At 39.5% G+C, this 27,859-nt stretch overlaps 1 protein-coding gene across 1 annotated transcript; it reads left to right on the forward strand.

Annotated features, from left to right (window-relative positions):
- Positions 1 to 807: 807 nt before the first annotated feature.
- GPD1L (glycerol-3-phosphate dehydrogenase 1 like) lies at positions 808 to 25,240 on the forward strand. Its single transcript, XM_010712895.4, has 8 exons — positions 808 to 966; positions 5,790 to 5,967; positions 7,297 to 7,437; positions 11,179 to 11,317; positions 12,464 to 12,576; positions 18,394 to 18,627; positions 18,996 to 19,102; positions 22,262 to 25,240. The coding sequence occupies exons 1-8, from the start codon at positions 914 to 916 to the stop codon at positions 22,356 to 22,358; spliced, it is 1,062 nt and encodes a 353-aa protein (XP_010711197.1). The 5' UTR covers positions 808 to 913; the 3' UTR covers positions 22,359 to 25,240.
- Positions 25,241 to 27,859: the final 2,619 nt, after the last annotated feature.

A 27,859-nucleotide genomic window follows, 5' to 3' on the forward strand; every position in this document is an offset into this window, starting at 1 on the left:
CTGCCTGACTCTGCTGATGAAGCCAGAAGTATGTTTTTGTTTGTTCTTGCTAATGTAATGATCTGACAGCACTTGTTTTAACAGTAGAACAGTTACTTTTTGCTCTTCCTTCTCCGCTACCTGCAGTGTTTTCCTTTAAAGCTTTCGGGCTATTATAAAAACAGCTACGAGTGTAATTAGAGGTACAGCTTTTGACAAAAGTATTTATGGCCGATGACTCAAAACCACCTGTCCTCACCAAAACAACAGTACTGCTCATCTGCGTTTATTGTCCCGGACATGTGTGGTGGAGGGAAAACAATGTGATTTTGGCTAAAGGAAGCCAAGAAAGGAATGTCTGAAAACATGTTACTCTCATAAAGGTCCTCCTGCCTGACTGCTTTGTGTTCTCACACATCTCAGTGCTTCCCTGACTCGCTCCAAAGCGATTAAGCCTCCCCCTGACACCAGGAGAAAGCAAAAGAGTGTAAATTGTGGTGCATACGACTGGAATTGTGGCACTGGGAGGTGTGGTTTAGTGGGCATGGTGGTGATGGTTGGTGAGATGATCACAGTGGTCTTTTCCAACCTTAATGATTCTACAATCCTGTGAAATGCATTTTATTATCTGAACAGAAAACTCTGACCACAAGAACAGGGCAAAGTGCCAGCGCGACTTGCAGGCTGGGTCAGCAGCCCCTGGCCACTCGCAGCGCCGGAGATGGCAGCATCCCACCATGCCCCTTCACAGGGCAGGCAAGGAGGAGGGGATGAGCGACGCGGGGCAGTCACGGGGCGGAACTACACTTCCCGGCAAGCCGCAGAGACGGAGGGAGGTGAGAGGAACCGCTGACGGCGGAGGCGGGGAAGCGCGAAGCGGTCGCGTCACGGAGCTCTTCGCCGCGGCCATTGGCGGGGCGCGGGCGGCGCTGCCATGGCGCTCTCCGGGGCGCCCCTCAGGGTGTGCATCGTGGGCTCGGGGAACTGGTGAGTATCGCCCCGAGGGGACCGCAGCGCCGGCCCGGGCCGAGCCTCCCCAGCGCCGGCCCCGCCAGCGCCCGCTGTCACCGGCCGCACAGCGCGGTGCTCCGGCCCGCACCGCAGGGCTCGGCTGCCCGCGGGGGTGGCGGCAGGGGAGCTGCGGCCGGTGAGACCCCGCGGCGGCTGCGGGAGGGGCGGTGCTGTGGTGGGCGGGCGGGCTGCTGAGACGGACTCGTTCCGCCGCGCTCCCTCTCCGAGATGCTTCCCCGAAGTGAACGGAGGAAGAAGCTGCGGAATCGATCGTTGTTTCTGTCTTCTCGACCCTTCAGTGAAGGTGTTACTTTGGGATATTTTTAACCTGGCGTTTGTAGTGTGATCTGTCAGGTGACGTAGGCGTTGAGGGTACTGAGCGTAGTTGGTAGCATGGCAGGTCACTGCTAACTTCTGCAGCGGTCCGCTTCCATCCAGCTGCCAGAGGCACGCGTTATGTTTGCTGAAAGCAACAGACACGTTATTTCCCTGGGGAGAATATGGTGTTTCTGATGCTTCTTTGTCTCCCTCCCTCCATTTATCGTTCCCAAGCACCAGTTTTACCTTAGATGCTATTTGCAATGAGTAAGTACAATGCGTTATGTGAATGTCTTCATAGTTTGCCACTTTATTTAGTAATGCTAGGGATATGTTACTTCTGTGGTTAGTTTTGGGTTTTTTTTTTTTCAGTTTTAAATCTAACTTCACAGAAGTTCAGTTTTCCAAAGAGCGAGGTCCTACAGTTTTGCTGAACAAAAAGTGATGCTTGCGGAGGCGACCTCAGGCTTGTTGTTCATCCATTGCATTGGCTTTTGTTGTGCTTTTGCATAATTCAGAAAAACAGCAACTGCAGAACTCTTGTTTTTCACTGTTATGGGTTTTTGAGGGAATGACATGTGTTTCAGTACAGCTTTCCTCTTGCTGGCTGTAAGGTGAATTGCGAGATGATTGTAGAAGGCAGAAGACAACTGAAATGTAACTGTTTGATTTAGGGCTGTCTGGAATGGGCTGCTCCGGGAAGTGGTACAGTCACTGTCCCTGGAGATGTTCAAGAAATGTGTAGATGTGGCACTAAGGGACATGGGTGAGCAATATTGGTGGCAGGTGTTGATGGTTGGACTGGATGATCTTAGAGATCTTTTCCAATCTTAATGATTCTATGGTTTTGTGTTGTGCATTGCAGTTTATGTCAAAAGGAGTTGTGTGTTCGTTATTGCTGTTCTGCCACACTTGAAATCTAGCACAAAGTTCCATAGATAATTTGACTGCAGACACTGCAGATATGGTTCTTTTGCCATTCAAGCATCCATCCCATTAGACACTTTTGACATTATTAAACAGATCCAGTCAGGTGAAAACAAAGTACATACAGATGTGATTATAGCTAGCAGGTAATACCTACAGATTCTCTTGTGAGTTTGTTTCATAGTGGATCAACATTTCTATTGAACTGGGGCCTGTGGTCCTAAAATGGAAATGTTTAATGATCAAATACAAGGAAATAAAAGGAAATTAAAGCACTTATATGTGCTTTATTAATGATATTTTGGGGTGTTATATTTATAAAACATACATAACAGGAATGTGCCTGGTGTTGACTAAAATGTAAACATGTATGTAGTTGAACTGAGTTGAGCACCGCAATTTGGAGACTGGAGATTTTTTGTAGATCTCTGTGAGATGATCTTGTCCTGCAAGTAACTGTAGGACTGAATGCCTTTGCTTTCTCACAGCCCTTTCACCTATATCTGGGATGGAAAAAAATACGAAGGGAGCTTGGCACAACAGTGACAGGTCAGAACTAATCACCTTGGGTAACATACGACTTCCAAACTCATTTGGCTGGTGTGACTGGGGAAGGTCACCTTAACAATGCAGTTAGCTTGGCAGGGTCTCTGACATCTGCTGCAAGACTATGGATCCAGACAGATGGCTTAAAAAAAGTGCAGAAGAGCAGGAGTTGTGTTTTGCCTGTTTGTAGTTGTTCAGCTAGAAGATAAGTGATTGAATTAGAATCCTTACAAAATAATAATAATAATAATAATAATAATAAACCCTTGCTTGAAAGCAAGGAGAGTACACCTTGGGGATATATATGCCTTGGAGCCCCAGAGTTCAAGAATAGTGGCCAGATTCAGTTAGAATACCACAAGCACTGCCTCTGACATGTATTGTAACCTTCTTATTTGATAGTGTTTTCAGGATAAGTTAACAAAGGCTGTGGGACCAGAATTTATACCTGTGCCATTTGCTAGAGCCAGCCCTTAGTTTATTGACTTGCCTAACTTGAGCATAGACTGTAGGATTTGGAAAGGTGGGTGCACATACTGGGACAGAAGGATTCATACGGCTGGGAGCTTGCTGTAGAAAAGCCAAAGATAAAACTTATGGTTTAACTGAGGAGATTTATTTTTAGGAAAAAGTGATAGGGCTAATGATACAATGTATGTTTGCATACTGCGTCCTCCACTAGTGATGATAACAGGGTGAGTTTAGGAGATTCTGGATTAAGTTTTTAACTTTTAAAACAATGTGAGGAAATTAGAACTATTAGAACGCACTAATAGTGAAGAACAGGAGACGAAGTGCATGATCCTGCTCAGTGAGCTTCAGACAAGTCTTTAAAAGTGTTAAATTAGAATTGTATGGGATTGAGCTTGGGCCTGCCCTTGGTACCCTTTGCAGGGAAGAGAACTGTTGCATTACTTAAATAGAATTACCCGACACCTGGAGCACATCAGTCTAAGCTTTGTGAGGGCTTCGTTCACTGCAAATATCTTTCTGTCACTGATCAGATGTAGTCATCAGGATTTCAACCTAGCTCATGCTAGATCTACTATTATTAGGAATAAATTGGCAGGAGTTGGAGTTCCTTTGCTTTGTGATTTGTCAGGAATGCGCTACAAGACAAGCCAGAAATGCCAGTAGTGATTCCAGAGTACATGCTAAGGAGTGGTAGGACATAGAAGAGAATACAGGCTTGTCTGTTGGATTAATAGGTGTGGGGAGCTGGTATTTCACCGTAAGCCATCTTGGAGTCAGCTGTTTGACCTTGCTGAGCTATCTGGTACAGTAGTTGTTGCAACAGAACAGGAAATGGGGAACCACAGCAGTCAAACGAAAGAACATTCTTGAATTCAGGAACCAGACAAATCTTCACTTTTCTTGCAGCCTTACATTGTGGTATTAAAAAAGGTAGCTAAGACATTTTAAGTGTTATGTTATGATAGAATTAATGTCATGATGAAGAAGCACGTGCCGTTGAGTGTTAAGCTGGCGAACTGAAAATCCCACTTGGGCAGTTGCTGAATTGGTTATTTCTGTCTTTACTGACATCAAACATGCAGTATGTATGGAAGTTCAGAACTGAAGACAGTGACTTAGCAGGATCCAGGCTTTATGTAGAAGTCTGTCATAGTTTGCTCTTGCTCACGGAACTCAACCTGCTTTCTGTGACACACACACCTGTGCTGTACGGAGCATCACGCTCAGTGTGGGGTCTGCAGCCTAGAGGATGGGGCTGGTGAGCTGTCTGCTATTGCAGGGAGAGTTCCCCATGAGCGTCGGCCTGGTGTGAGAGCCCAGTAAGGGCCACTTGAACCCAAGGGGCTCACTGGAGTGTGAAGTGCTGTTGGAGAGACATGTCTCAGTCTTTTAGGGTGCAGTTTTATGGTTTGCCTGAAGAAGGTTTACCTCAGGTGGAGTATTTTTTTGTAAAGTGAAAGTGTTTGTACCTTCTAATAAAGCGTACTGTTCCTCCCCACTCCACCACCCCAACACCAAGCTCTAGGAAATCAGGGTCTCAGAAATTTAAATAGAGGGAGAGATCATAGAACCATAGGATCATAGGATGGCTTAAGTTGGAAGGGACCGCAAAGACCATCCATTTCCAACCCTTCACTGTGGACACAGCTGCCAACCATGAGATGAGGAAATCTGCAGAAGTGGGAAGCCTCAGACTTGTCACTCTGTATTTTTGTCACATCTTTTCAGTTTATTTTTTTTACTCCCGTGTATGTTATCTGTAATTATGAAGCCTTTTTCTTGTCTCAGGAGAGCAAGCAACCATATCTTTTAATTCCATACAGCATTCAGGCTAGGAGTAGAAGAAAAGGTTGTGTTTATTCCTCATCACGTGTATAGCTCAGTAGTTCTGATTAATTTAATGGTCGCATGGAGATTTGAGCAGTAAAGATGCTCATCATCCTACAGGTTTTATCGTGTGCTTTTCCTTGGGGAGATCAGTGATAGAATTGTCTGCCTGCAAATGCAGAAGATGCTGTTGCAATAATTAAATTCTTTGAGACAGGCAGGGTGACCATAAGTCTTATAAATTATGCAAAATATAAATGCTTCTTGGCTTTAAATGCACGTTGGTATTCTGCAGAAATTGAAGAATTAGTCATCTTAGCAAAGAAAAATTGCCATTTCTGAAAGGTGAAACTGATCTGGTTTTAAAAAATTTAATATGCCACCTTTACCACTGCGTTGAAGATATAATCTATTTGATTTGTGGAAATACAGTAACCCAAACTCCCACTGCATAGCCAGTAAGCAAACAAATGCTTCTGTCCTTTGTACTCTAGACACATTTGTTTGAGAGAAAGCAGCAGGTGTGAATGACTGGTGTATTTTCCACTTGCTTTACAGGGTCAGATATGCTGAGTAGTAATTGGTCCAATAACCCGTGAGCTTCTGTTTATTTAAAAGACAGTCTGCTTTTCTTGAGCGATATCTTTTTTTTTTTCTTTTTTATTTAATGTTTTTTTAATATTTTTGTTTTGTTTCCTTTCCTGCAGGGGTTCTGCGGTTGCCAAAATAATAGGCAATAATGTAAAAAAATTGCAAAAGTTTGCTTCCACAGTGAAGATGTGGGTCTTCGAGGAGAATATTAATGGGAGAAAACTGACAGATATAATAAATAATGAACATGAAAATGTAAAATATCTCCCTGGATACAAGCTGCCAGATAATGTGGTAAGGCACGGAAGTTAAATTTGATGTATTTACAGAGCAGAGGGAATATCTCTCATGCTGTGAATGGAAATATAAATTTATTTTGCTAACATTGTTAGGTTTTATAATATTTCAAACTACGTACTATTGAGATCAGAGACTTGCACAAGTTCAATTACAGGTAAATCCAACATACTGTACTCTTTTACTGTTGGTTTGGTGTTTGTTTTTTTTTTTACCTTGCTCTTATTGTGTTTACGTTACTACAGTTTCTCTATATGGAAGTAAATTGAAAATGAGAGCAAGATTAATGGCCCTAACCATGCTCAACATAAAAATTTGGCTTCACTTTGGAAGGGAACTGGCTGGTCAACTAGAATTGAAGGGATTTAAAGTATTCTTCAGGATGAGAACTAGGTTATTTCTGCAGGCCGCTTGGGTTCATCTGATTCTCAGTTCCTTGTTGCTGTGTGCAGTTGGATGAGTGTGTTAGGTATAGCACTGCCAGGGCAGGACAGTGGCACTCCACAGACACTCTGTGTTGGCATAACATGCCAGTGGATGCCTTGCTTGGGAATCTTGCCCCAGAAACATTACCAGAAAAGTCAGCAGCAGCTGGCAGTTCAGTAAAGATTTGAGGCAGGAAAAACATGAATTACCATCAATTGCAGGGTTTGAGGTTTTTCTGTTTTGTGTTTTGTCTTATCTTTAACAGCCCCACAATGTTTCTCCTGTCCCCTACCTGCTCGCTCACATTTGTTCTTCTTTACCTGTGGGTTAAGCTTCTTCCTAGATTCTAAATCTTTGTCTTATTTTGTGATGGTCATCAAGTGTTAAGAAAAGTGGAGTCCATGAAGTGTTTCCAAAGTAAGCCACCTTTGTAAAGAGTACATTCTAGGAGTACAGAGAGCAGGAATATGAATTAGAGCATATAAGAGGACTGGGGAAGAAATTTGATTGTTCAAGGAACTAATTAAGGAAACAAGTTTTCCCAATGCAGTAATGTATCAACAATTCAGGTCATTTTGTCAAAGAGAAGACAGCTTCTTCTTTGATATTTTCTGACTCCAAATACTTGTTTGAATGTTAGGGTGCACTTCGAATTTTTTTTACGCTAACCGTACTGGTGACTGTGAAGATGCTTCTTTCAGGGCATGTAATAGCTTATCTGAATACCTCAATTCTTTGGCTTTTCTGGGATGCTTATGTTATTATTACTTTCAATTATGAAGCTCAGTAATTTGTAGCATTCTGTATAAGACCCAAATGTGCTTTTACTAACCTAAAAACATTTGTGTGTAGGGTAAATTTTAAGAAGTTATGTGGTCTTTCTTTCCCCTTCCTACATAGGTTGCTGTCCCAAACCTTAATGAAGCTGTAAAGGATGCAGACTTGTTGGTTTTTGTCATTCCTCATCAGTTCATTCATAAGGTCTGCGATGAAATCACAGGACGAGTACCCAAGAAAGCTCTCGGTATAACTCTGATAAAGGTATAGCAAATGCTGTGCATAAAAAACAGATAATATGTTGTGGGATTTTCTAAAACAAGATAGTTTGGAGTTTAATATGAGAACTCTGTGCTACTCCCTAGATTGTTTCATTAAATCTTTTGAGGTGCACAACTGGAATTTGTCTCGGTCGTTAGTGGAAGAAGAAAATGAGGCTGCTCACAAGACTTGAAAAGAAAGAGAAGAGGAATATGTTTTGCACCATCAAGCTTTGCAGTCTATTATTTCTTGTTTCCAAATGCATCATTAGATGGAGAGCAGAGCACAAGCATAATGCTTTGATTGTTAATGCTCATCCCACGCACTGAGTTAATCATTTTAAGAACTACTGGGAGAATTCTGTGTGACTGAGCTCTTGTTCATATCATAGATTATGTTGCAACAACAGAGATTGTTCAGCATGGCCCAAAAGGATTGTTGAGACATGGGAACTTGGAGTGGGGCTGAGGTGTGGGAAGTGTTTCATTGGAGGCTTTATGGTTTTGGTGATAGAAGTTTTAAATGTTTCTTCTCTTGTGTTGTGGTTTTTTTTTTTTCAGTTCCTCTGAGGTTATCAAGAATGCTTTCTACTTAGTTAAGAGTAGACCATTTTCTCATCACATATTCCCTTGTCTGCTGTCATTTCTGGCAAACGATCAATTGATGGATCATTTAAGGATCTTTTGTTCATAAAGAAAAAAGAAGGAAAAGTACAAAAAGACCCTATGACTGCTGACCACAAACTTGTCTTTAGTTTGACTAAACCCATCAAATTTGTGTTATTTTGTCAGTGCTGGCTTGTTATATTACTGAGAGGTATGAAAAAGTAATGCTTCCTGAGTGCGCTTACTGCATTTTGTGGAAAAGCTTTCCATATGGTAGAAGGATAAAATGAAGCAGCATTAAAAGAGCTGAATACATAGCACCCAAACCACAAAGCTATCTTAGATGCCCTAAAGCTATAAAACTTGCATTGCTTTGAAGCTGTCAGTTTATGCTTCCTTCTCCTGTAAGCTCAAGATAATCTTTACTCTTCTGTAGTTTGCAAAATGTGATTTATGTTCTTATATCCCTAATGCTGGAAACAACTCTGATTAAACTGGTGGAGTAGATGAGGATTTATGTCAGCGCATCTGAAATCAGGACCTGGGCCTGCATTCCCTTGGCAGTACTGCTCAGAGTATTGATTACAAGTGCCTTAATGAAGCGTTGATTAAGGGCTATGTGAAAAAAAAGAAATAGGAAGAGGGTACGTAACCCTACTTGCCCTAGTATAGGTAAACTAATGACACCTGCCATACAAGACAGAATTGCATAGTAGGCACATTTCCTTGTCTTATTGGGATGTGCTTTTTTAGAAAGAAATGATGTGATGTCTCTCAGGTTGGGTTTTTTTTCAGGAGAATGTGAAACATACTAGCTTTTATCAAAAGCTATAACTGCATCATTAAAAGTATCATTTAAGAAGAAAGGGTAGAAGTAGAATGCAGTGTTGAAACTAATAATAGAGGCAAGAATGCACTCTTTCCCCTACTTTTGCAGCTTCTTTATGCATGCCGTTTTCACTAAGGTCATATTTTAGCAGTCTCATTATGCTCACCACTAATGCAATTAAAGAGGTTTGTGTTAACTTTGGCAGTTAAAGTGCAGTTCTCTGAAAAATGTCACTAGTGGGACCTCTTGTTTCTTTGCTTTCTAAATTGCTTAGCAAGTTAGCAGTGTGTCATCTCTAGTCTTCCTTCGTTTTTCTTTTCTCCTTTTTTTTTAACAGTCGAATTTTCAAGCAAAGCCTAATGTCTTATAATAAAATGGAGTCTTTGGGAAATAAAGGTGTTTGTCTGCTAGGTAATCTGTGTTCCCATTCAAGCATGTAGCTTTACATGAGTTGATTGATTAGTGGTATCTATGAAAACCTAACAAATGATTGTGCAGATGTATGGAACCGGATCATACACAACAGCAGGGAGCTGGAAATCAGGGAACACTCGAAGTCTCCTCAGGCAACCTCAGCATTGAGCTCATTTTCATCCATCTGTACACAGGCCTCAGGAATTGCATTGGCAGGCATTATGACCAACGGGTGAGACCACAGAACTAAACTTGCATTGCCCGGGGATCATTGCTGCCTTTGGTTTGGGGTGGGGAGTGTTTGGTTTTCCTCCTGCTGTCTGTCATTCTATGTTGGACTTGGCTCTTCAAGGAACAGGTGCAGCATTCCTTGACTTGTCAGAAGTTGCATTTGTTTCATAGCAAAGCTGGGTTTTGGCACCTGAGCCTCTTTCATCAGGTTTTGCGTGGATGAATAATTGTTGTGTACACATTTAAATTTTTGGAGTTGTTCCCAATGTGTGTATGTTTTTCTGTTTATTGATGTTTGCTAGGAGGGTGGGGGAGAGGCCTTGCAGTTACCTCGTGGGAACATCTTGGTGCTCTGAGGGGGAAATGCAATATTTATGTGTCTGCTTGCTTTCAAATTCTTTTTTCTGTGGCTCATAAAAGATGAGAAAGCAGAGTGTGCATTAAGTGCTTGAAAAAATAATGCAGAAATGCAAGCACTGTTGGCTGTTGTTATGTAGGCACTTCATCGTCTCTCGGCAGTACGATGTTTTGCAAGGGCTGTTACCTCTGGTCTGTGAGAATGCAAAACGCTGCATGTCTGAAATGCCACTACTGACAACATACAGATATGTGTGTGTGAGTATGTCTGTGTGTGTGTGTATAGTAGTAGTAGTAGTAGTGGATCACACTGCCTTTTTGCCTTAAGGCATAAAATTAAAAATTACCATGCCTTCCCAACATTAAGGAGTAGTATTGAATAAAACTTACATACTGTAGGAAAGAAAGACCATTTCAGTGGTCTGCCATGTCCCTATCCTAAGAGCTCAAGGAAAATCTCTTATCTCATTCTGTAAAGTAGGAGAAAATGCTTTTTTGAAGATAAAGTGGTCTTACTTTGTGTTTATGATCCAAGCCATTCAGGGTACCAGATTGTGTTCTCCATTGCAGCATTGATCTCTAGGGTGATCTTCTCTAAAGTCCTATTTCTCCCCCTACTTTCACCTTTCGTGAAGAGTGTTTTATAAATGACAATCAAAAATATCCTTATAAATATTCTGAGTTGTTCAGCTTTCTTCATATCTATGAATTGCTGTTTCATTTGCAGTGTTCTTAAGTTGATTAAAACGCATCTCTATGAGTGAACTGCTATTGGTGTTATACAGGAGGGAATCGGTTCTGATGTTTCAGTTCAGGTGCCTCTAAACAGAGCGAGTCAGTGAGATGCTGTTTGTGAGTTGGGATGCAGTTCCAGATCCAAGTGCAGGCCTGATTCACAAATGATGCATCAGTGACACTTCCCTATTTTAGTGGGGATATAGTGATAAGCAGCTGAGCGGCTGAGATTCTGAACAGAGGTGAATGTTATACAATCAATAAGATTGGAAAAGACAGCTAAGTTCAGCACTTCTGAGAGTCAGAACTGTTATTGAGAATGGGAATAACAATGTTACCATCATCCCCCTCACCCCCATGGGTAGTTCAGTCCTAACTCTTAAGGTGCTTGGACAAGTTGCAATAGCAGAAGCTTTACTGGCATAGCAACAAAGCAGGAAATTCTTCATCTTTAGTTTCTATCTGGACAGGCCTGGGTGCAGTGCCCATGGACAAGAATAACTGTGCTATGCTTTCTTCTGTACTCTGTCTACTGAATGCCTTTGTAGTAATTGCATTTAATGTTGGTTGCAGGGAATAGATGAAGGCCCAGAGGGACTGAAACTGATCTCTGACATCATTCGAGAGAAGATGGGAATAGACATCAGTGTGCTGATGGGGGCAAATATTGCCAACGAAGTGGCAGCAGAGAAATTCTGTGAAACCACAATAGGTAATGTCCTGAGTAATAACAGTGTTGTAAGTATGTTCTCATCCTCACAGGTGTGCACTCAGTAGCTCAAATTTCTTTGTTTTCAGCATTGGAAGCTCTGGGATCCTTCTGATTTTAATGTTAAATTTCTTAGAATGTTTACATGTCCAAAAGTACTGGGGGAATAATGGGACTAGAGGGAGGGATGAGTGCAATTTTAACACGTCTCACAAGAGTTTGACCTTAGCACATGAAATGCTATGCACATTTTTGATCACCCTCCATGTAGCAAACTGCTTTATCTTATTCCTATTCTTATGATTTTTCTTGGATCTGCATGGCTTGATATATGTAAATGACTATATATTCTGTGTTCCAGCTCAGGTGTTACAGTCACAGATGGTACCTATATGCATGTCTTTTTTTAGGTGTAGGTGTCAATGTCTTTTGAGTTCTCCAAGTAATTAGTTCACCTCAAAGCTAGGGATGGGTTTAGTTCTGTGTTGGTGTCTTGGTGTCTGTAAGCTCTGCAGTACGAAGATGTCTCTTATTTTGCATGTCATAGTCTCTGGATAAGCATGTGTGTATGTATACATGTACATGTTCTCATATATAACAGAGGTTATGTTATTTTTTCAATGTTTATTTTTACAGTTTTGTGCTTTTTTTTTTTTTTTTTTTAGCTTTCTAACTTCTTACTAATGGTTCTGTAATTTAACTTATTTTTTTGAATGGTTGCATTACCTGTCCATGTTTATAAACAGCTGCAAATGTCAACATGATTAGTTTATACAGTGTCCTTGACCTGCCTTTATCAGTAGGCATTCTTCTAGAATGAAGGCCTTAAAATAAGTGGCAGAGCTGCACCTGCTCTATTTCAAATTTACCTTTGCTTTATTATTAACTGTTATTTTAAGGAGAAAGATCAAAGAACAAAAGAGAGTATAGAGAATTAATGGGATTATTATTTGGAAGCTCTTGATGAGCAGGCAGTGAATTATGAATCCAAAGAAACTCAGCATACAAAGCTTTTAAGTGTGAAGGAGTCTGCTTAGGATGACAACCTTATCTCTACTTCCAAATAGTCAAACTTGTGCAGGAAAGACTAAATAATACCCAAATCAATTATTAATTGGCAGTTTTTATCCTTCCTTTCTCTCTCAACAGGCAGCAAAATCTTGGAAAATGGCCTTCTCTTCAAAGAACTCCTGCAGACTCCAAACTTCCGAATAACTGTAGTAGATGATGCGGATACCGTTGAGCTCTGTGGTGCTCTGAAGGTAAGAGTAACAGGCTGCAGTTTGTGTACAGATGGAACAGAGATCCTTGTAGAAAAAATGGATATTTTCATTTAAAGAATCAAGCTTCTTGTACTTTATATAATGTATAAAATTGTTACATAACATTCCCTGTAGAACCAGATGTGAGTGTAGGCAGCAGCATGTTCAATGAGTTGGCTTTTAGACACTTTTCTCATTATCTCTTAAGTTCTCTTTCTCCGTCTTTCACAAAACAGTCACTTCTCTTACACGTAATCACAAAACGTGTTAATTTCACCTCAATGGTCAAAATATTTCTAAATCTTAGTTCACTTTTTTGTTACACAGCGGTGCATTCACCAAAATAAAGTGAGAAGTCAGTATTAATCCTTGTTGTCTGATGAGTGAAATATTCTCCTCTCCTCTGACTTATGTAATGTGAGCTCTATTGTGTGTTAGACTTTCTTGACATAAAACACATAAAATTCATGTGTATGACCACATACAAAAATGACTTGAATAGGAAAAAAAGCTGTTTTGGAGATTTATTTATCTGGATTTTATTTTTTGGTAATAAAATTGATGTTGACAGGAAGCCAAAGCTAGCTTAAACCTACTGATATATTTTTAGGTTAATTTACAGGCTGTTTATGAAGGTAAAGCATTAGTAGCTTGAGACCCTGGCCAATAGTTCACATTATCTGCTAACTATCATGGAAGCATTTGTAGAGTTTGTAATGTGGCTCCACAGCCATTGCTTGAAACTGCTGCTGTGGTGATAAGCAATGTTAGTGGGAGAGAAATTCCTGCATATAGACCCATGAAATAAGTCAAAAAACAAACACTACAGATTTTTTATTTTTTATTTTTAAATCTGCTCAGCCTGGTGTTTTCTGACTATCTTGAATTCTTGCTTAATAGGTGAGTTAATTCCCTGACAGTTGTTTCCTCTAGAAAATTCTCTGGACTAAATCAGCAGTTAGTCAGCAGGCACTCAAACTCCATTATAGAAGTCCCAGACAGGCAACAGACCAATATTTCTTTGGAAGTGCAGAATAATTTAAATCAATTGTCCTTCTTGACCTGAAAAAGGGCTGAGGTCAAACTTTGTGGGTTTTTTGTAAGCTTGTTTGGTTCCTCCCTCCTGCTCCATTATTCATCTTGCAACCTGCAGACTGAGCTCTGTAGTTGCATTTCTAAAAAGCTGTATATATTTTATGTGCTCTGGTCATTTGGTGTTGGTTGTGGTATATTTTGTTAAGCGAGCTGAAACTTCCAAAGAAGTGCATGGTGTGACTAAGGAAAAATGTGAATTACAGCTGGTATTTTAAAACAAATTGATCTTAGTATTTTGTACCTGATTGAAAAGCACGAACTCTCAAGTGCAGCTTTTGTTGACTGACAGTTACTTTATTAGACTTGCAAAGTTGCTTCATGAGAAATAATAAAAATTAGCATTACTTAACTTGAGGGAAGGAAGAAATTCCTATTTCAGAAGATGTCAGTACTGTGTTGTGTAAAGAGACAGGCATGAAACGAGAGGGTCTGCTCTTTTTCTATAGTGATGCTGCATCAGACTGACAGGAGCATCCCTGCAAACTACATATTGGAATTCAGAAGCAAACAGGTGCATGTGCTTGTCCAAACTTACTTTTTTCTTACAGAAATAGTAAAAGCAATTCCTGTAGAGGTATTTATTGAATTAGAAATGCCACGGTGGGAGAAAAGCATATCCTTCCAGCTTCTGCATTTTTCCATATGTACCTGCTTGGGAAAAGGAGACTTTTCTTGGTTCATCTGGCACCATAGGCTACCTCAATACTTACTCTATTTCTGCAAGCAAGGAAGATTTCAGTGTGGATAATAGCCTAAAGGTTGGGAGAAAAAATACAGAAGGATAGTAGAGGGTGCTCTGAGCTCAGCTTTCCCTCACAATAATGATAATTTTAGGTTTGAAATTTGTCTTTTGAAGCATATTTAAATTCAGACTGTAATAATAGGTATTGCAGCTGGGTGATCATGAACACATGCTTTACTGCTATTTATATATGTGCACATATAGACTGAATATCCACTTTGTTCACTGTGTTTATATTTTGTGACAATGGGCAGATGGAGATGTATTGAAGTATAGAAGTAGGTGCAATGAAACTGCAGTCTTGCATCAGCTAAGAGACTGATAATGGCAGTCATTTTTAAAAATCCGATGATACTGAAGAAGAAAATCTGTCTCCAGTAAGTTGTTGGCTGTAGGAACAGGATGTGCTTGGAGGGTTTTCTATGAGGAATTTTTCTTTTGAGGACTGAAGCACATTTCACATTTAGTTGACAGCCTTATAAGGAGTGAGGTCAGGAATGAACCAGTTTCAAACGTAGGTGGTTCAAAGTCCCTGGATGTCTTTATGGGCAGCCCAACTGCAGGGTACCCTTGGATTCCAGCTGCCATTTGCCAGACAATGTGGGTCCTTCCTAGGAAGTATTTAAAGGTGACTGGGACAAGGACCAAGGCGTGGGCGACAGTTCTTGCAGGAAGGAGAAAGAACCACAGCTGTGGTTGCCTTTCCCAGCAGAGCTTCATGTCTTTCTCTAAATCTTAAGGCTACAACTTAACCTTAAGCAAAGAAGTATAAGTGATTTGCTGCTTACCAGAGCATGTAACCCAGCATTCTTATTTACAAAGGTGTTCCTTTAAAGTTTGTTTATAGCAACCATTGTCAGATAGTCAGTCCAGCGACTGTAGAAGTTGACTGTGGTAATTACGCTTTCCTGAGATTAGTTGGAAATTAAATCTGTGATTTATGTTCAAGTTTGCCAGGAGCAGGCAAATGGTTTATACTGAGCCTCTTTTAACAGTCCTGCTGATACTGTCCTTAATTTGTTGAGTCTCTACTTGACTTTCTGGCTTCTACAAATTCATGTGCTGAGCTGTGGCGCTACATCAAGGAACAGTTTATGTCCCAGGTGAATTAAAATATCTGTATAATCCTTTAATGACCTATTTAATTAGGGTCAGAAGTGACTTCTGAGAATGTCTTCATGAGCACCTCACAAACTTAGAGTAAACAGAGCAGGACTGGAAGCTGGGTATTTCTTAGCAGTGACATGTGTCAGCAGAGTCTGCAATTTTGTTAGCTATGTTTTTTGTGTCATCTTCTGCATTTGTGACTTCTAGCATGCTTGCAGCAAATCATGTGCAAATGGAAGATACACTTTCTAACTCACTCTGTGAAACACTGTGGACACTGCCTGACATCCACATTTTTTTTCTGGAGTTTCCTTTCAGTATCCTGGTGATAAAATAACTGAGTCCAGGCCTAGCTTACTTTCTAGAACAACGAATGCGAGCTCTGGGGCATGAGACCAGCTAGAGAGTCAGCTGTTACTGTAAAGTATTTTAATAGCTTAAAACCATATTCAGTATAAAAGCACCCTGTGCATCTTGCTCGTAGGATGCATGCTGTAATGGAAAAAGCTGTAATGCTGAGTGTGGGGAAACATTCGCTCAAGCGCAAAGTGATTTTGAGAGCTCTGAATCCCACAGTCCAAGAGGAACATTTTATTGCAGTCATTTTGAGTTTGTTCTGACGGTATTTTTGCAGCTTTGGAACAGCAAGTTTGTCTGTAGGCTACAATTGTCGTTGCTTATTGGGTACACTGCCGAGCTGGTACACTTCACCTGTATCAGATACAGTAAATGTGTTTTGCCATATAGAAGGCCGATGACACACACAATCTGCTTCTTAGGTGACTACTATAGTGCTAGTGCCACTAGGCTCTATGCATCTTTCTGTAATAGACTCAGCTCACCGGGGTTTCAAGTAGCAAGCTGTCTGTTTTGAGACTTAGACACCTTTCTGTCCAGAATAAGACCAAGTTTTGAGGCTGTTTGTTTTTAAAAGGAAAGGCTTTTTTTTCAGTAAAGCGTAACTTTCTGTGTGGCATAATTCAGTTTTTTCTGCAGTGTATTAGGAAGGAGTTGTCATAGATTCTTCAAGGATCTAAATAAAACCAGATGGTGGAGTTTATAAGTTCACGAGTGTGGTCTGAGGGTTATGTTGACAGGTTATAATCATCTCCTAGGTGTGGGTGTGTATTCAAGAGCAAAAGGAGTTGTCGTATTTCCTCATTTGCAAGCTGTGTGCCAGGACATATAATGGGGGCATTGTCCAAAAGAGGAGCTAAGTGATTCAGAACTGGAATCGCAGCTTCCCTTCCTCCCTACGCCATCTCCTCAGAAGTAGCTAGTCATGGTAAGACTTGCTTAAAACAATATTTGCATTACTCCAAGGGCAAACATTGTGAAAGGCAGAAGTAGTCAACAAAATGCCATAGGTAATAATTGTACTGAAATTTATGATCTGCTGCAAAGTGGAGAAGAAAGTTGAAGCAGACATTGTCAGAGTGGGGGTGAAGCTACACTTACGGGAGTGCTCAAGAGGTACTGAAAAACATCCAGAAGTTGTTCAAAAAATATTTTTGTTTTTGTTTTTGTGCTAAACGTTTAGACTTCATGACCATGTGAATTCCAGTTAAATGAGTTATCCCATCCGAAAACTTTTTGAATACCTCTTCGACTTCTCTCACTTTGCCACCAAGTGAAAAAATATTGGAAGTTGCTCTAGAAGAGATGTCTGATCACAGCCAAGATGTAAGCCAAGATGAGCTCAAGTACCAGCATTAAGTCTGATAATCTGTTGTTGCTGTCGTATCTGCTGTCAAAATTTCTGTTTGCAGTTTGTAAGGGCCGCCATTAGACTTTCCCTGGTACTTAAAAAGCAAAGAGTGATCCATTTCATAAAGGGGAGAAGCTGTGATGGGCACATAGCACTGCAACACCTGCAGTTTTTCATTCTCACAGTCCAAAAAGTGAAACAGAAATGGCTGTTTATCAGCTTGTTGCTTACTGAAGCAATTTCTGACTACTGTTTTATTTCCAGCAACAGTTAAAGACTTTTGTCTCCTGTATTTATTTCTGTTTCCGTTGAGATCTCTGCTATTGCTGTTGCAGAAACATAATGCTGTATCTATTGCTTCCTTGTTTTCTTTATCAGGTCTGCAGAATCCCATCTCGCTTGGAGGGTTGTTTTTTTATTTCTTTAATAACTAAGTATGGGTAGTCTCTGATTCCTGTTACTTGATCTTGTTACTTTACAGGTGAAAAAATAGCTTTTGCAGTGATTATGTTTGTAAACAAAAGCTGATCATACAGATGATTGATCATGAAAAACCAGTACATTATTTGTAGAAAGCTGTCACTAGATGTAAGGAAAAAGACAACTGTTTTTTGCTTAGGAAAGGTTTCCTGTGTGACGAAACTTCTGAGAAGCCTTTATTAACTATTATTGTTACGTGATCTCCATATACTTGAAAGGGCTGAATGCAGTTAGCTGGACTGAATTTGGCCTCCTAGCATATCAGCACGAAAGTCAATACAAGTTTCTCAAATTACTTTAAACATAAAGAAACTCTGGGTACAGGGCCATGGGTGTCAGTCTATCTATCTTCACCTCTACCTCAGGGTAGGAACAGCTTAATGTAGATAAAATCTTCTTTGGGTGTTGTATGGCATGTTTTTAAAGACGGTCAATAAAAACAGCTTCACAGCCCCTGGGGCAGCTTGTTCCAGAGCTTTAACTATGCTTTTATATTTGGAAATAATTTACTAATGTAAGACTTAATGTCTTTTTTTTCTTCTTTAAGGTTATCCCATAAACCTTAAAAAAAAAATAGGATTTACATTAATAAAGTATTTGCAGTTCTTGAGAACGTTGCACTCTTATCCATTCACATCTTCTGGGATACTGATTGAATAATCTTCCATTTGTTTTTTCTCACTAGAATATAGTGGCAGTAGGAGCTGGGTTCTGTGATGGCCTTCGTTGCGGTGACAATACCAAAGCTGCTGTTATTCGCCTCGGCCTAATGGAGATGATTGCCTTTGCCAGAATTTTTTGCAAAGGACAGGTATCTACTGCCACTTTCCTGGAAAGCTGTGGAGTTGCTGACCTCATCACGACATGTTACGGTGGCCGGAATCGACGTGTAGCAGAGGCATTTGTTAAAACTGGAAAGGTACCTTATTTACTGGGTGAAATCCACTGTTGCAAGTACTAAGCACTCCTGGTTTGTTGGAGTAATAGTACAGCTCTCTGAGACGTGTTAGCTGTACTTCTCTTTCCTCTCACTATTGAGTGTGTCACAAGAATAGAATGAGTGGGAAGGTGTTTAAAAAAAAGAGCTGGAGGGATAAGACAGTGGGAGATGCAGATGTAGGAAGGAGAACATTTACAGACAAGAATATAGGAGAATATGCGTACTCACTCAAGTTTACTTTTGGGTAGGGAAAACCATCAGTAACATCTTTACTTCCATCCAGACAATGTTGTCAAGCTTACAAAAACTGTATCGTAGCTCTTCTTTTCTCCCTCCCTCTTGTTTAGTCTATTGAAGAATTGGAGCAAGAAATGTTGAACGGTCAGAAACTGCAAGGACCACAGACATCTGCAGAGGTGTATCGCATCCTCAAGCAGAAAGGAATGCTGGACAAGTGAGTAAGAACAGATAAAGTCAGTTCTGCGTGAACCTTTTTATCTCCATAACTCTTTTTACACTTTTGGCCTTGTTTTTTTCATGAAGGTTTTGCCAAAAGCAAATCACTATAATAAGAGTGGCTTAATCCTCAGTTAAAATGCAGAAAGCAATGAATGAAACCTCAAAATAATATTGCTGTCTCTAGAGCCAATACTGTGGTACTAAATCTGTGAATTCCCTTTTGTTTACACCAGGATGTATTATTGTCTCCTGTCATAGGAAGATACAGCACAGCGTGTTTTAACACGTGAAAAGAATAAAACGCATGAAAGCTGATCTCCCTAAAGAGACTTTTTAATGAGGCTCTGCAGCTCGTTTCATAGTAGTAAATTCATTGCTTAACTCTGAAAAGAGGAGCTTTGTTATTAAGGATCTATATAGCTAAGTAGAGTAGGTGCATCTGTCCACATTGATTCTGGCTTAGATACTGCAGTTTTTTTTCCTTATTTGACTTTCTGTTAGATCAAGGGTGAAACCTGCCATCAGCTTGTCTAGGTCAGTTTTGTTGTATGAAATTAAGCAGGTTGTCCTGGCTTGTTTCATCTGAATTTGAGTCATCATATATAGGATTCCTAAAACCACACACGCAGTTGTCTCCTTATGAGATTAAGGGATGCATTATTGCCATCTGTTCCTGTTGGTAGATGACAGAAAATCAGAACGTAAATGACTGCCAGTCAGAAGACTTAGCCTTGTCCTTATTTTTTCCAAAACAGTTTTTAAAATCTAGTTTTAATGGAGCAGCTATATTAAATTGACTATTTTTTAACCATCTCTCTGGGATTAAGACACCCAAGCCTGTCTCTGCAGTGTACAGTAATTAATCTAACTATAGAAAAAATAATTAAATATTGCCTTTGGTTCCTATTGTTTATGATAATTTAAATAAGACAGGATACTGTTAGATTATTTTTATCCTCTTTCTTTCTTATATTTTTTTTCCTGTTATATCCTGTAGCAAATCGAGCACATTATATGAATTTTTGGACAGTGTTTTTAGTGAAAAACATGATATCAGACAGTTCTTATGTCTTCTGGTTCACCAACATATGTGTTGGTTCTTCATGCGAGGTGTCATTCAATAAGGCGTTTGAAAGCAACTTTCAAAGTGTTTTTTTCAAGAACTTGCTTGTTACTGTTTTAAACACAAAACACGATTAAAAAGTCACGGTTTCAAGGTGAAGAGGTGGGACACTAGAGTAAAATTCCATATTCTCATCCTGTAAATAGACTCCCAAGTCTTTGTAAAAATACTCACAAGTCAGTAGGTTCAGCAGAAGAGCCTTGGTAACACTGTTGATGCCTGTTGGTATTTACAGCGCAGTTTGTTTTCTCATTTTGGGAACGGTGGAACTGACCCTCTTAATGTGCTCAGAGACATCAGATGTGTTTGGAGTTTGCTGGCCATGAGCCTGCACTCAACCTTGATTCTTCATTCCCTGTGCAGACATGTACAACTGAGTAATGTTCTCTGTGATAAAAAGCAAGAGTTGTGCAGCAAAATGCGCTTTGTAGTGGTGGTCCTTCTTCTCTGAGCCTTCTGATGACCATCAGTGCTGTTTCTAAAGCTGTGTGAAATTTGCTTTTTTTCCAGAAGGTGCACAATATATTTGTGGCTATCTCATATAGACACAATAAATTTGATTTTATTGCCTGTGTTTGTGTTATATTAACAGCAAATACAGCCCCCAGCCCAATATATCATAAAACTGAATAACAAGTGAGGCTTTTTAATAAATGTAAAAGTCTTTACATATTTTATTCTGCATATTCCCTAGTAAGGACTTTACAACCTAAACGGTATCAAACAGCTATGTGACTATCTGCTAATTTTGGTTCCACTGATGAAGGAAAAACAAAAAAGCCAGTCAGCTGGATTGACTTGAAATACTTTGTGCTAATGCAGCTATTTTCATCTTATTTTCCATGAAAACAAATCGAAAGAAATGGATGTGCATTTCATAGCAAGACATGAAAATATTTCAGATAATCCAAAATGCAGCATTTCATATTTGAGCACTTCCAGTAAGAGCCATAAAACAATGGAGTCTATCTATAAGGATGTCTGTGCTACCACTTCTTTTCCTCAGTAATGCAAAATATTGCAAGTAGAGATTCATTCAAGTAGCAATGCTGTACCTGCCATAGTGGTACTCTCAGTTGGATTACTCATGGCTTCTTTTTCTTTTCTTCTGAGGAGTCTAATTCAGGCTATGTGATGATGCCAAAGTTAGCTCAGTGTAACATATCGTAGCAGAGTACGTTGGCATGCATTTGCAGTGCAGTGCCCAGTACCGATTGGGAGTTCTGATCTGAGTTGCCTTTGGGCAATACAGATAAAACCTTGGAGTCACTGATGGAACCACTTTCTCAAGGAGAAAGTACAACTCAGAATAATAGTGTGTATATCAAAAATTTGTCAGCCACCTTGAAATGGCACGTTTATTTTGCTGTACAGATAGTTTACCCCTAAAATTCACCAGGCTGTGTCTGAAAATTGGACTCATCTAGCTCTGTCTGGGATGGAAAGCAAGCAAACGTGAAGTTTGTTGGCTGTGATTCCCTTCAGATTATAAAAATAGTCTGAATAATTTGTGCTTTTTTGGAAATGTGCCTCTCCAAAAAAAAAAAAAAAAAAAGAGAGAGAGATGGCTGTTTCAAAATCCACATTTCATTTTGGACTCTTATCATTAAAAACTTGACCTTCAATTTCTTCTTGTGTCTCTTTGTGGCATATTATCACAGCATTGTTTAGATACAGTGCAAAACTGACATGCCAGAACTGCTGTAAGAATATCAAAGAAAGATGTGGTTTTATTTCTTTTGGTTTTGTTAGCTAACTTAATTGTTGTGCCATACATAATAAATGTTGCAGGCTCCATTATAGCTAGCTAGGCTTCTGAGAGAATGACTCATTGTAGAGATGCATATAGGTTCTGTATTTATCCAGCACTTTTCAGCTCACCTTGAGTGCTTGACAAATGCTAAAAGAAATTGATTTTTCAGTCTCCCTCTTTCTCTTCCCTCTCCTCATTCCATTTTGTTTCTTTCCTTTAAGAAAATGTTACAGAATAATCTTACACTGCATTTGCTTTCCCCCACCCTGTTTCCTTAGGTTTCCACTATTCACTGCTGTATATCAAATCTGCTATGAAGGGAAGCCTGTCAAAGAGATGATATCCTGCCTTCAAAGTCATCCAGAGCACATATAAAATCAATCAGGCCATCGTTCTCATGCAGCTTTTTGCCTTTCAAATTTGTGTTTGAGTTCAAGTGGATGCATCATTAAGCTTCCTGCAAAGCTGCTCACTAGGCAACAGTAACGACATGAATGTCTTTGAATGGGTATTGGTTTTACTTTTACTGCCTAGTTTGACATAGCATGCAGTGTTGTTGGCTTGGTGACTCGTTTTACTGGCTAAAATATAGCTGTTTTTAAAAAGCTCACTGCAGAAGTTGCACTACATGCACAGTCCGTACAGAAGTACTTTGTGTGAGTTCCTACCACGTAAAACTCAGTATGTTGTTGTCTCTTATTGAGGCCTAATCCAAAATCCACTAGTTGCTATGGGAAGAGTCCCACTAGTTTTCATGGAGACTGAATCAAGCCTTTAGCCTTGAAATGTTAGGAGACTTTCTTTTAAAACTTGATATTCTTTTTCTGCATACACATTGAGATTTTAATGTTTTCCGTGTTTGTATTAATTTAAGCAATATTGATGCATAAAGAAGTGGTAATAGTTATTCAGGGGGCTACAGGGACCTTCTAGGGAACTCTGGTGATTAATATTATGACTTACAGAAGTCTTTAAAACTGCCAGACAATTTTGAAACCAATTTATAACTGAATTTAAAGTTTTTAAGTACGCTATTTTAAAGGGAATATGTTAGAGGGGGATCATTAGCTCCCCTTCTGTTTTTTAATCCTTGCATTTTTGTATTTCGATGTTTTTCCTGTGATGTTCCCAGTTGTTTGGCTCCTCAAAAATTCCATTTCCCAAAACAAATGGTTAACCTTGACCTGGGGGTTCTGTACCCTGGAGCCTAGGGTTTGTTTTAGTCTTGTGCCTGTGGTCATTCTTCACTTTTATGATTTGGTGAGTAGCGAAGGATGCTCTTGGAGTTTCCATTGTTCAATTTGTCATCATGTTTTTCTAGCTTAAACACCAGCTACAAAGTGCTGCACTGCACACAACACTCCAAGGAGTATTCAGGGAATTCCCTGGTAGCTCATGCTTGAGTTTTAAAAAGGGTTGTACACCGTTATGCTGATGGCATTCATTTCAGTGCCTGCCAGTGACTGATATATCAGCTGGACTGCAGTCCTGAACCAGCATCCCTAGAGAGATGAATTCTGAAGTTACTCTTTCACTGGATAAAACTTTAGTGGGTGCTGGATTACTTCTGACCTGAAAACTTTGCAAAGACATCTGTGTCTTTTATTCCCTAGATATTTCAACTCTTTTTTTTTTTTCAGGCACTTTTGCTTTATCAGGGAGGCTAATTTTATTTATTACGGGAAAAAAAAATAATGTAATTTCTGTGGAGTAGTTTTGGAGGTTTTCTTGATCGTTTCATTGCTTGTTTTTTTAGGAAGGCTGATGCAAGAGATGGTAGGTAAATGCAATCTTCTGTCTTAGTTTCCTTGTATACTGAACTGTAATTTTTTTGGTAAAATATATGCTAGGTACATAAAGAGTGGATTTCACTCTTGTTGCTGGAAGATGAAGGTTAGAATTGAGTTTTACAGATCTCAGCATGAAGCCAATCACAAGAATGCCCATCGCCTCTGAATATCCACTCCAAACCTCTGAGCAGTATCAGAACTGATTACCTTATTATCTGTCATTGGTTGGTTTTAGACCAGAAATTGTGAGCACACACACATCCTGAAGCTTTAAGTTGTCATTCAGAACTTACTAAGACAAAAGGGATGCCTGTGAATAATTGACATCCTTACTTAAGCAGCCTGGATAACTCTGGAATAATTTAGACATCTTGGTATAGACAGAAGGATGCTTCAGTTCAGAGGTACCATTTTTTGTGCTCCAGTAATATTTAGTAATATTTTACATTAATTTCTGTAAGATGTGAATGTCCTCAGATATTCAGAGTTCTGAAAGATTATTTTGCCTTATTTCTGATTTTGTGCTAAATATAGTAAAGATAGTAAGAAATTAAGTAACAGATATTTGTGGTGATTGGGAAAATCACTGGTAGAGCAGATGTGGAAAAAACACTCTGCTTAGACAATTAAAAGGGTGTTTTAAGATTGGAAGCACTGTTACACTAACGCACACACGAAGCATACACTCCTCATTACTGCATAACTTTCAGTGTGTCTGCTTATGCTTTGTGTTGTGTTTTGGTTTTTTTCTAATGCCACGCTGGTCGACTTTGCCTTTATATGTATATATACATACATATATATATAAACTTTTTTTTACTGCAGTATGTAGAACAGTAGTATTTTTAAGATACATAAAGGGCTAAATGTGGTAAATTAATATATATTTTAAGATTATTTCTTTATTCCAGTACTACTTCCACTGAAACCCCAGCATCTTAATTGTTCTGGTTTTATACGAAAGCCTTCTCAAAAGGTAAATCCAGAGGAGAGCTTTCTATGGAACTCATTCCTCCAGTCTGTAATGGTATTCTCATTCTTTTCAGGTAAAAATTGAGATTTCATTAACTAAGATAATTTAATTTCTGTAGGTACTTTGCCATTCATATTTGCTTTTCAGTGCTTGAGAGCATTCATTTTGGAACCAGATATTTTTTCACCACTACCGTTTTCTTCTCATTAAAGATCATGATGTGAAACTGGTAATGAACTATCAGGATCTTGTTCTACATATACTCATTTTCCTAGTATTGGAATAGTCTTACTGAAAACATTAACCCCTGCGTAAGATTTTTGCATTTTGTAACTAATTCTTCATTTATGAACATTAATTACAAAGGAAGGCATTATCTTCTAATAATTTATCATCAGTTTGCCCTAGGCATGCGTGCTGGTTTTGTTTAAAGATTGTGAATGTATGCCCATTTGAGGAGTTACTACAAATAAACATTTTGTCTTGGGAATCAATTTGGCTTCTTGTTTCATTTTGCATGGCTTGCAATTAGTGCTTTACTTAGTGGAATGTAGCCTTTTTGTACATAATGATATGTAATGAGAGCATATATGAGATGTGAGAACTAAAATTACAAAAAGAGTTATATGAAATCCTTATGTCAGCATTTTGCATTAGTAAAACAGTTTCAATGAAATGGTGTCTTTGACCTCTGAAACAAATTATTGCCTTCATTTCAATGAGTTACTGTGTGAGCCACTGGAGGGCACTGGTTGGTAAGTGACCAATTGCACTTCTTCTGCAGCAATTTTTCTTCCCATCTATTTCCAAATCTCCTTAGGTTCGTGTATGATTGCAGCTGTGGTACACTGTGTTTGTAGTATTTGGAAATGGTTGTGGTTCAGCAGCAGATGTAGGCATTGCAGATCCATCAGAAACTAGAGAATGGGCTCAAACACCCACACTTGACTACGCCTGATATGCCTGCCTTCCAGAGTGCTCCGTTAAGACAAGTCGCTGCCTCAGGTCATGGACATTACAGTCTGAGATCTTACGACATCGCCTGAAGCCCTGAAACATGCGTCCAGCAATGCTTGTTTCTGTTGCATCTTCAGGTTTCAAGAGGAAGTGATGACTGCACATTGTGCTCAGTTTTCTTGATGCCTACATCAACTAATAGGGGATGTCACAAGTACTTGACTAAGCAATTCCACTGATGCATCTGTGCAGTCTCCTGTAGAGGCGTGATGGAAATGCCATCGAATCATGAAGTTCTTGTCAGCATTTTCACATGTGCAATTGCTCCAAGACTTGTGTTCCTACTAGGGATAGATGAGCTGCAGCTGCTGGCAGGAAGGTTGCATTACTTTAAGTATATCTTCCTCATGGAGTGAACATGGATGTGAGCTGTCTTTGCACAGCTGAATTATGAACAGACACCATCTTCTGCATTAGCTGTAAAATCCTTGCTACCTGGTCACATGAGACAGAGACTACAGCTATCAGTTTGTGGCTTTTTTTTTTTTTTTTACTTAGTGTTATCTCTTTTCTAAGGTTTCTTGTGAATGAAGATAATTCAGTTTGCTAGACAGTACTTAGTTGTGAAGCACTATACAGTTAAGGAGGTACAGGCTTTTTTGGTGAACAAAATAACACACTGTCTCCCTGAAAGCCTACCATAAAAGGAGAGCAATGTCCTATTTCTTTGTTTACTGATAGGGATACTGAGACAGGTAAAGATGGTTGCCCAGCAAACCTGTGACAGGATGCATTTTATTCTTAATTTTAAGCCAGAGTTTTAGCCATTAGGTCATTTCTCACTGTACTTACAACTCAACGTTATTTTTAATTTAAGTGAACTGGTAGAATAAATATGTAGGATATTAAAAGTACTGTCTGAATTCTAATAAGTCTGAATGAATAGGAAGGTAAAAACCTTCACAAGAGAATTAGGGTGGATATATTTCTTTTATAGGGGCATTGTCTTCTGTAGGGATAATGCTTTCTCACTGGATTGGTGCTTATCAGCTGGAGTTTTTGGTTGTCTGACTGTAAGTACCACACAGGCTGACATTTAGGTACAAGAAACATGGCAGACGAGAATTCTCTTTCACATGGCCTGTGCTGATGCTTGCTCGCCATGTTCCCACTCTGGATTTCATTGTAAGGCTGGAGTCATATGAAGGAAGTACACAGATATCACATGGACTGATGAATGCTGGAATGAAGAATTCTAAAACATGTAGCATTTCTTATTATTAAGTGTAAAATTATTTCTCTTTCACCTGGCTCCTGGTCACACTTGAGTTTTTCTCCAGTGATTTGCAATGAGCTGATGGAAATCTGAGCATGAGAAGTTAACACTTCAGTTTTGAATAATGGATGAGAAGAGTATCTGCCTTCAATCCCAGCATGTGTGAAGGAGAGCATTTGGCATTTGGCTTAAACGGAGCCTACTTCTCTTCTCAGTCTATTCTAATTTGGTTGCAAATTCCTGCCACCATGCCTTGTATAGGTACTTCAAATACTCTTCATTGTGCTCTTATAGAAAACAATTACAGAACTAGATTTTAAGATGAGGACAGTAGGGTGAGACCCAATGGAATGGCAGCTCCGTCAGCATTCCCCATTCCTACATTCTCTGTAACTATTTATTATATTTACCTATTGCCTGCAGTATCTCTGTTTTAGAGAGATGCTGTAAAGGGTAATTGTAGGGAACACCGGGAACCATATGTCGATTATTTCAGTAAATTACTAGAAACAGCTTGAACTGCTGCTTTTAAATGTATGACTTTCTTATAACTCACACCATAAGAATTAGTGAATAATAAATTAAGCACAGTTCTTGTAAGTGAGCAGTCGTGGTGTTCAAATGGGGAACTGCCAAAGTCTGCTCGGTGTAATGCGTATTGCCCTCTGTGATGTTCATGCTTCTTCTTGCGACTAAACTGAGTGTTTGGTTTGCTCACCTGGGCCCAAGTCATTCAGTATGTTTCACCCTAGGGCTTTTCTTCAAATCCGTTCCAGTTTCCTTCTCTTCCTTGGGTAGCTCCTTCTAAACACGCTACTTTGTAGTGAACCTTCAGAAGAGTTCTTCCTATCAGAAGGTGGGTGTGTGTACATGTACATGC

This window comes from Meleagris gallopavo, chromosome 6 (assembly GCF_905368555.1).
Source record: "Meleagris gallopavo chromosome 6, MGAL_WU_HG_1.1, whole genome shotgun sequence".
NCBI classification, from domain to species: Eukaryota; Metazoa; Chordata; class Aves; order Galliformes; family Phasianidae; genus Meleagris; species Meleagris gallopavo.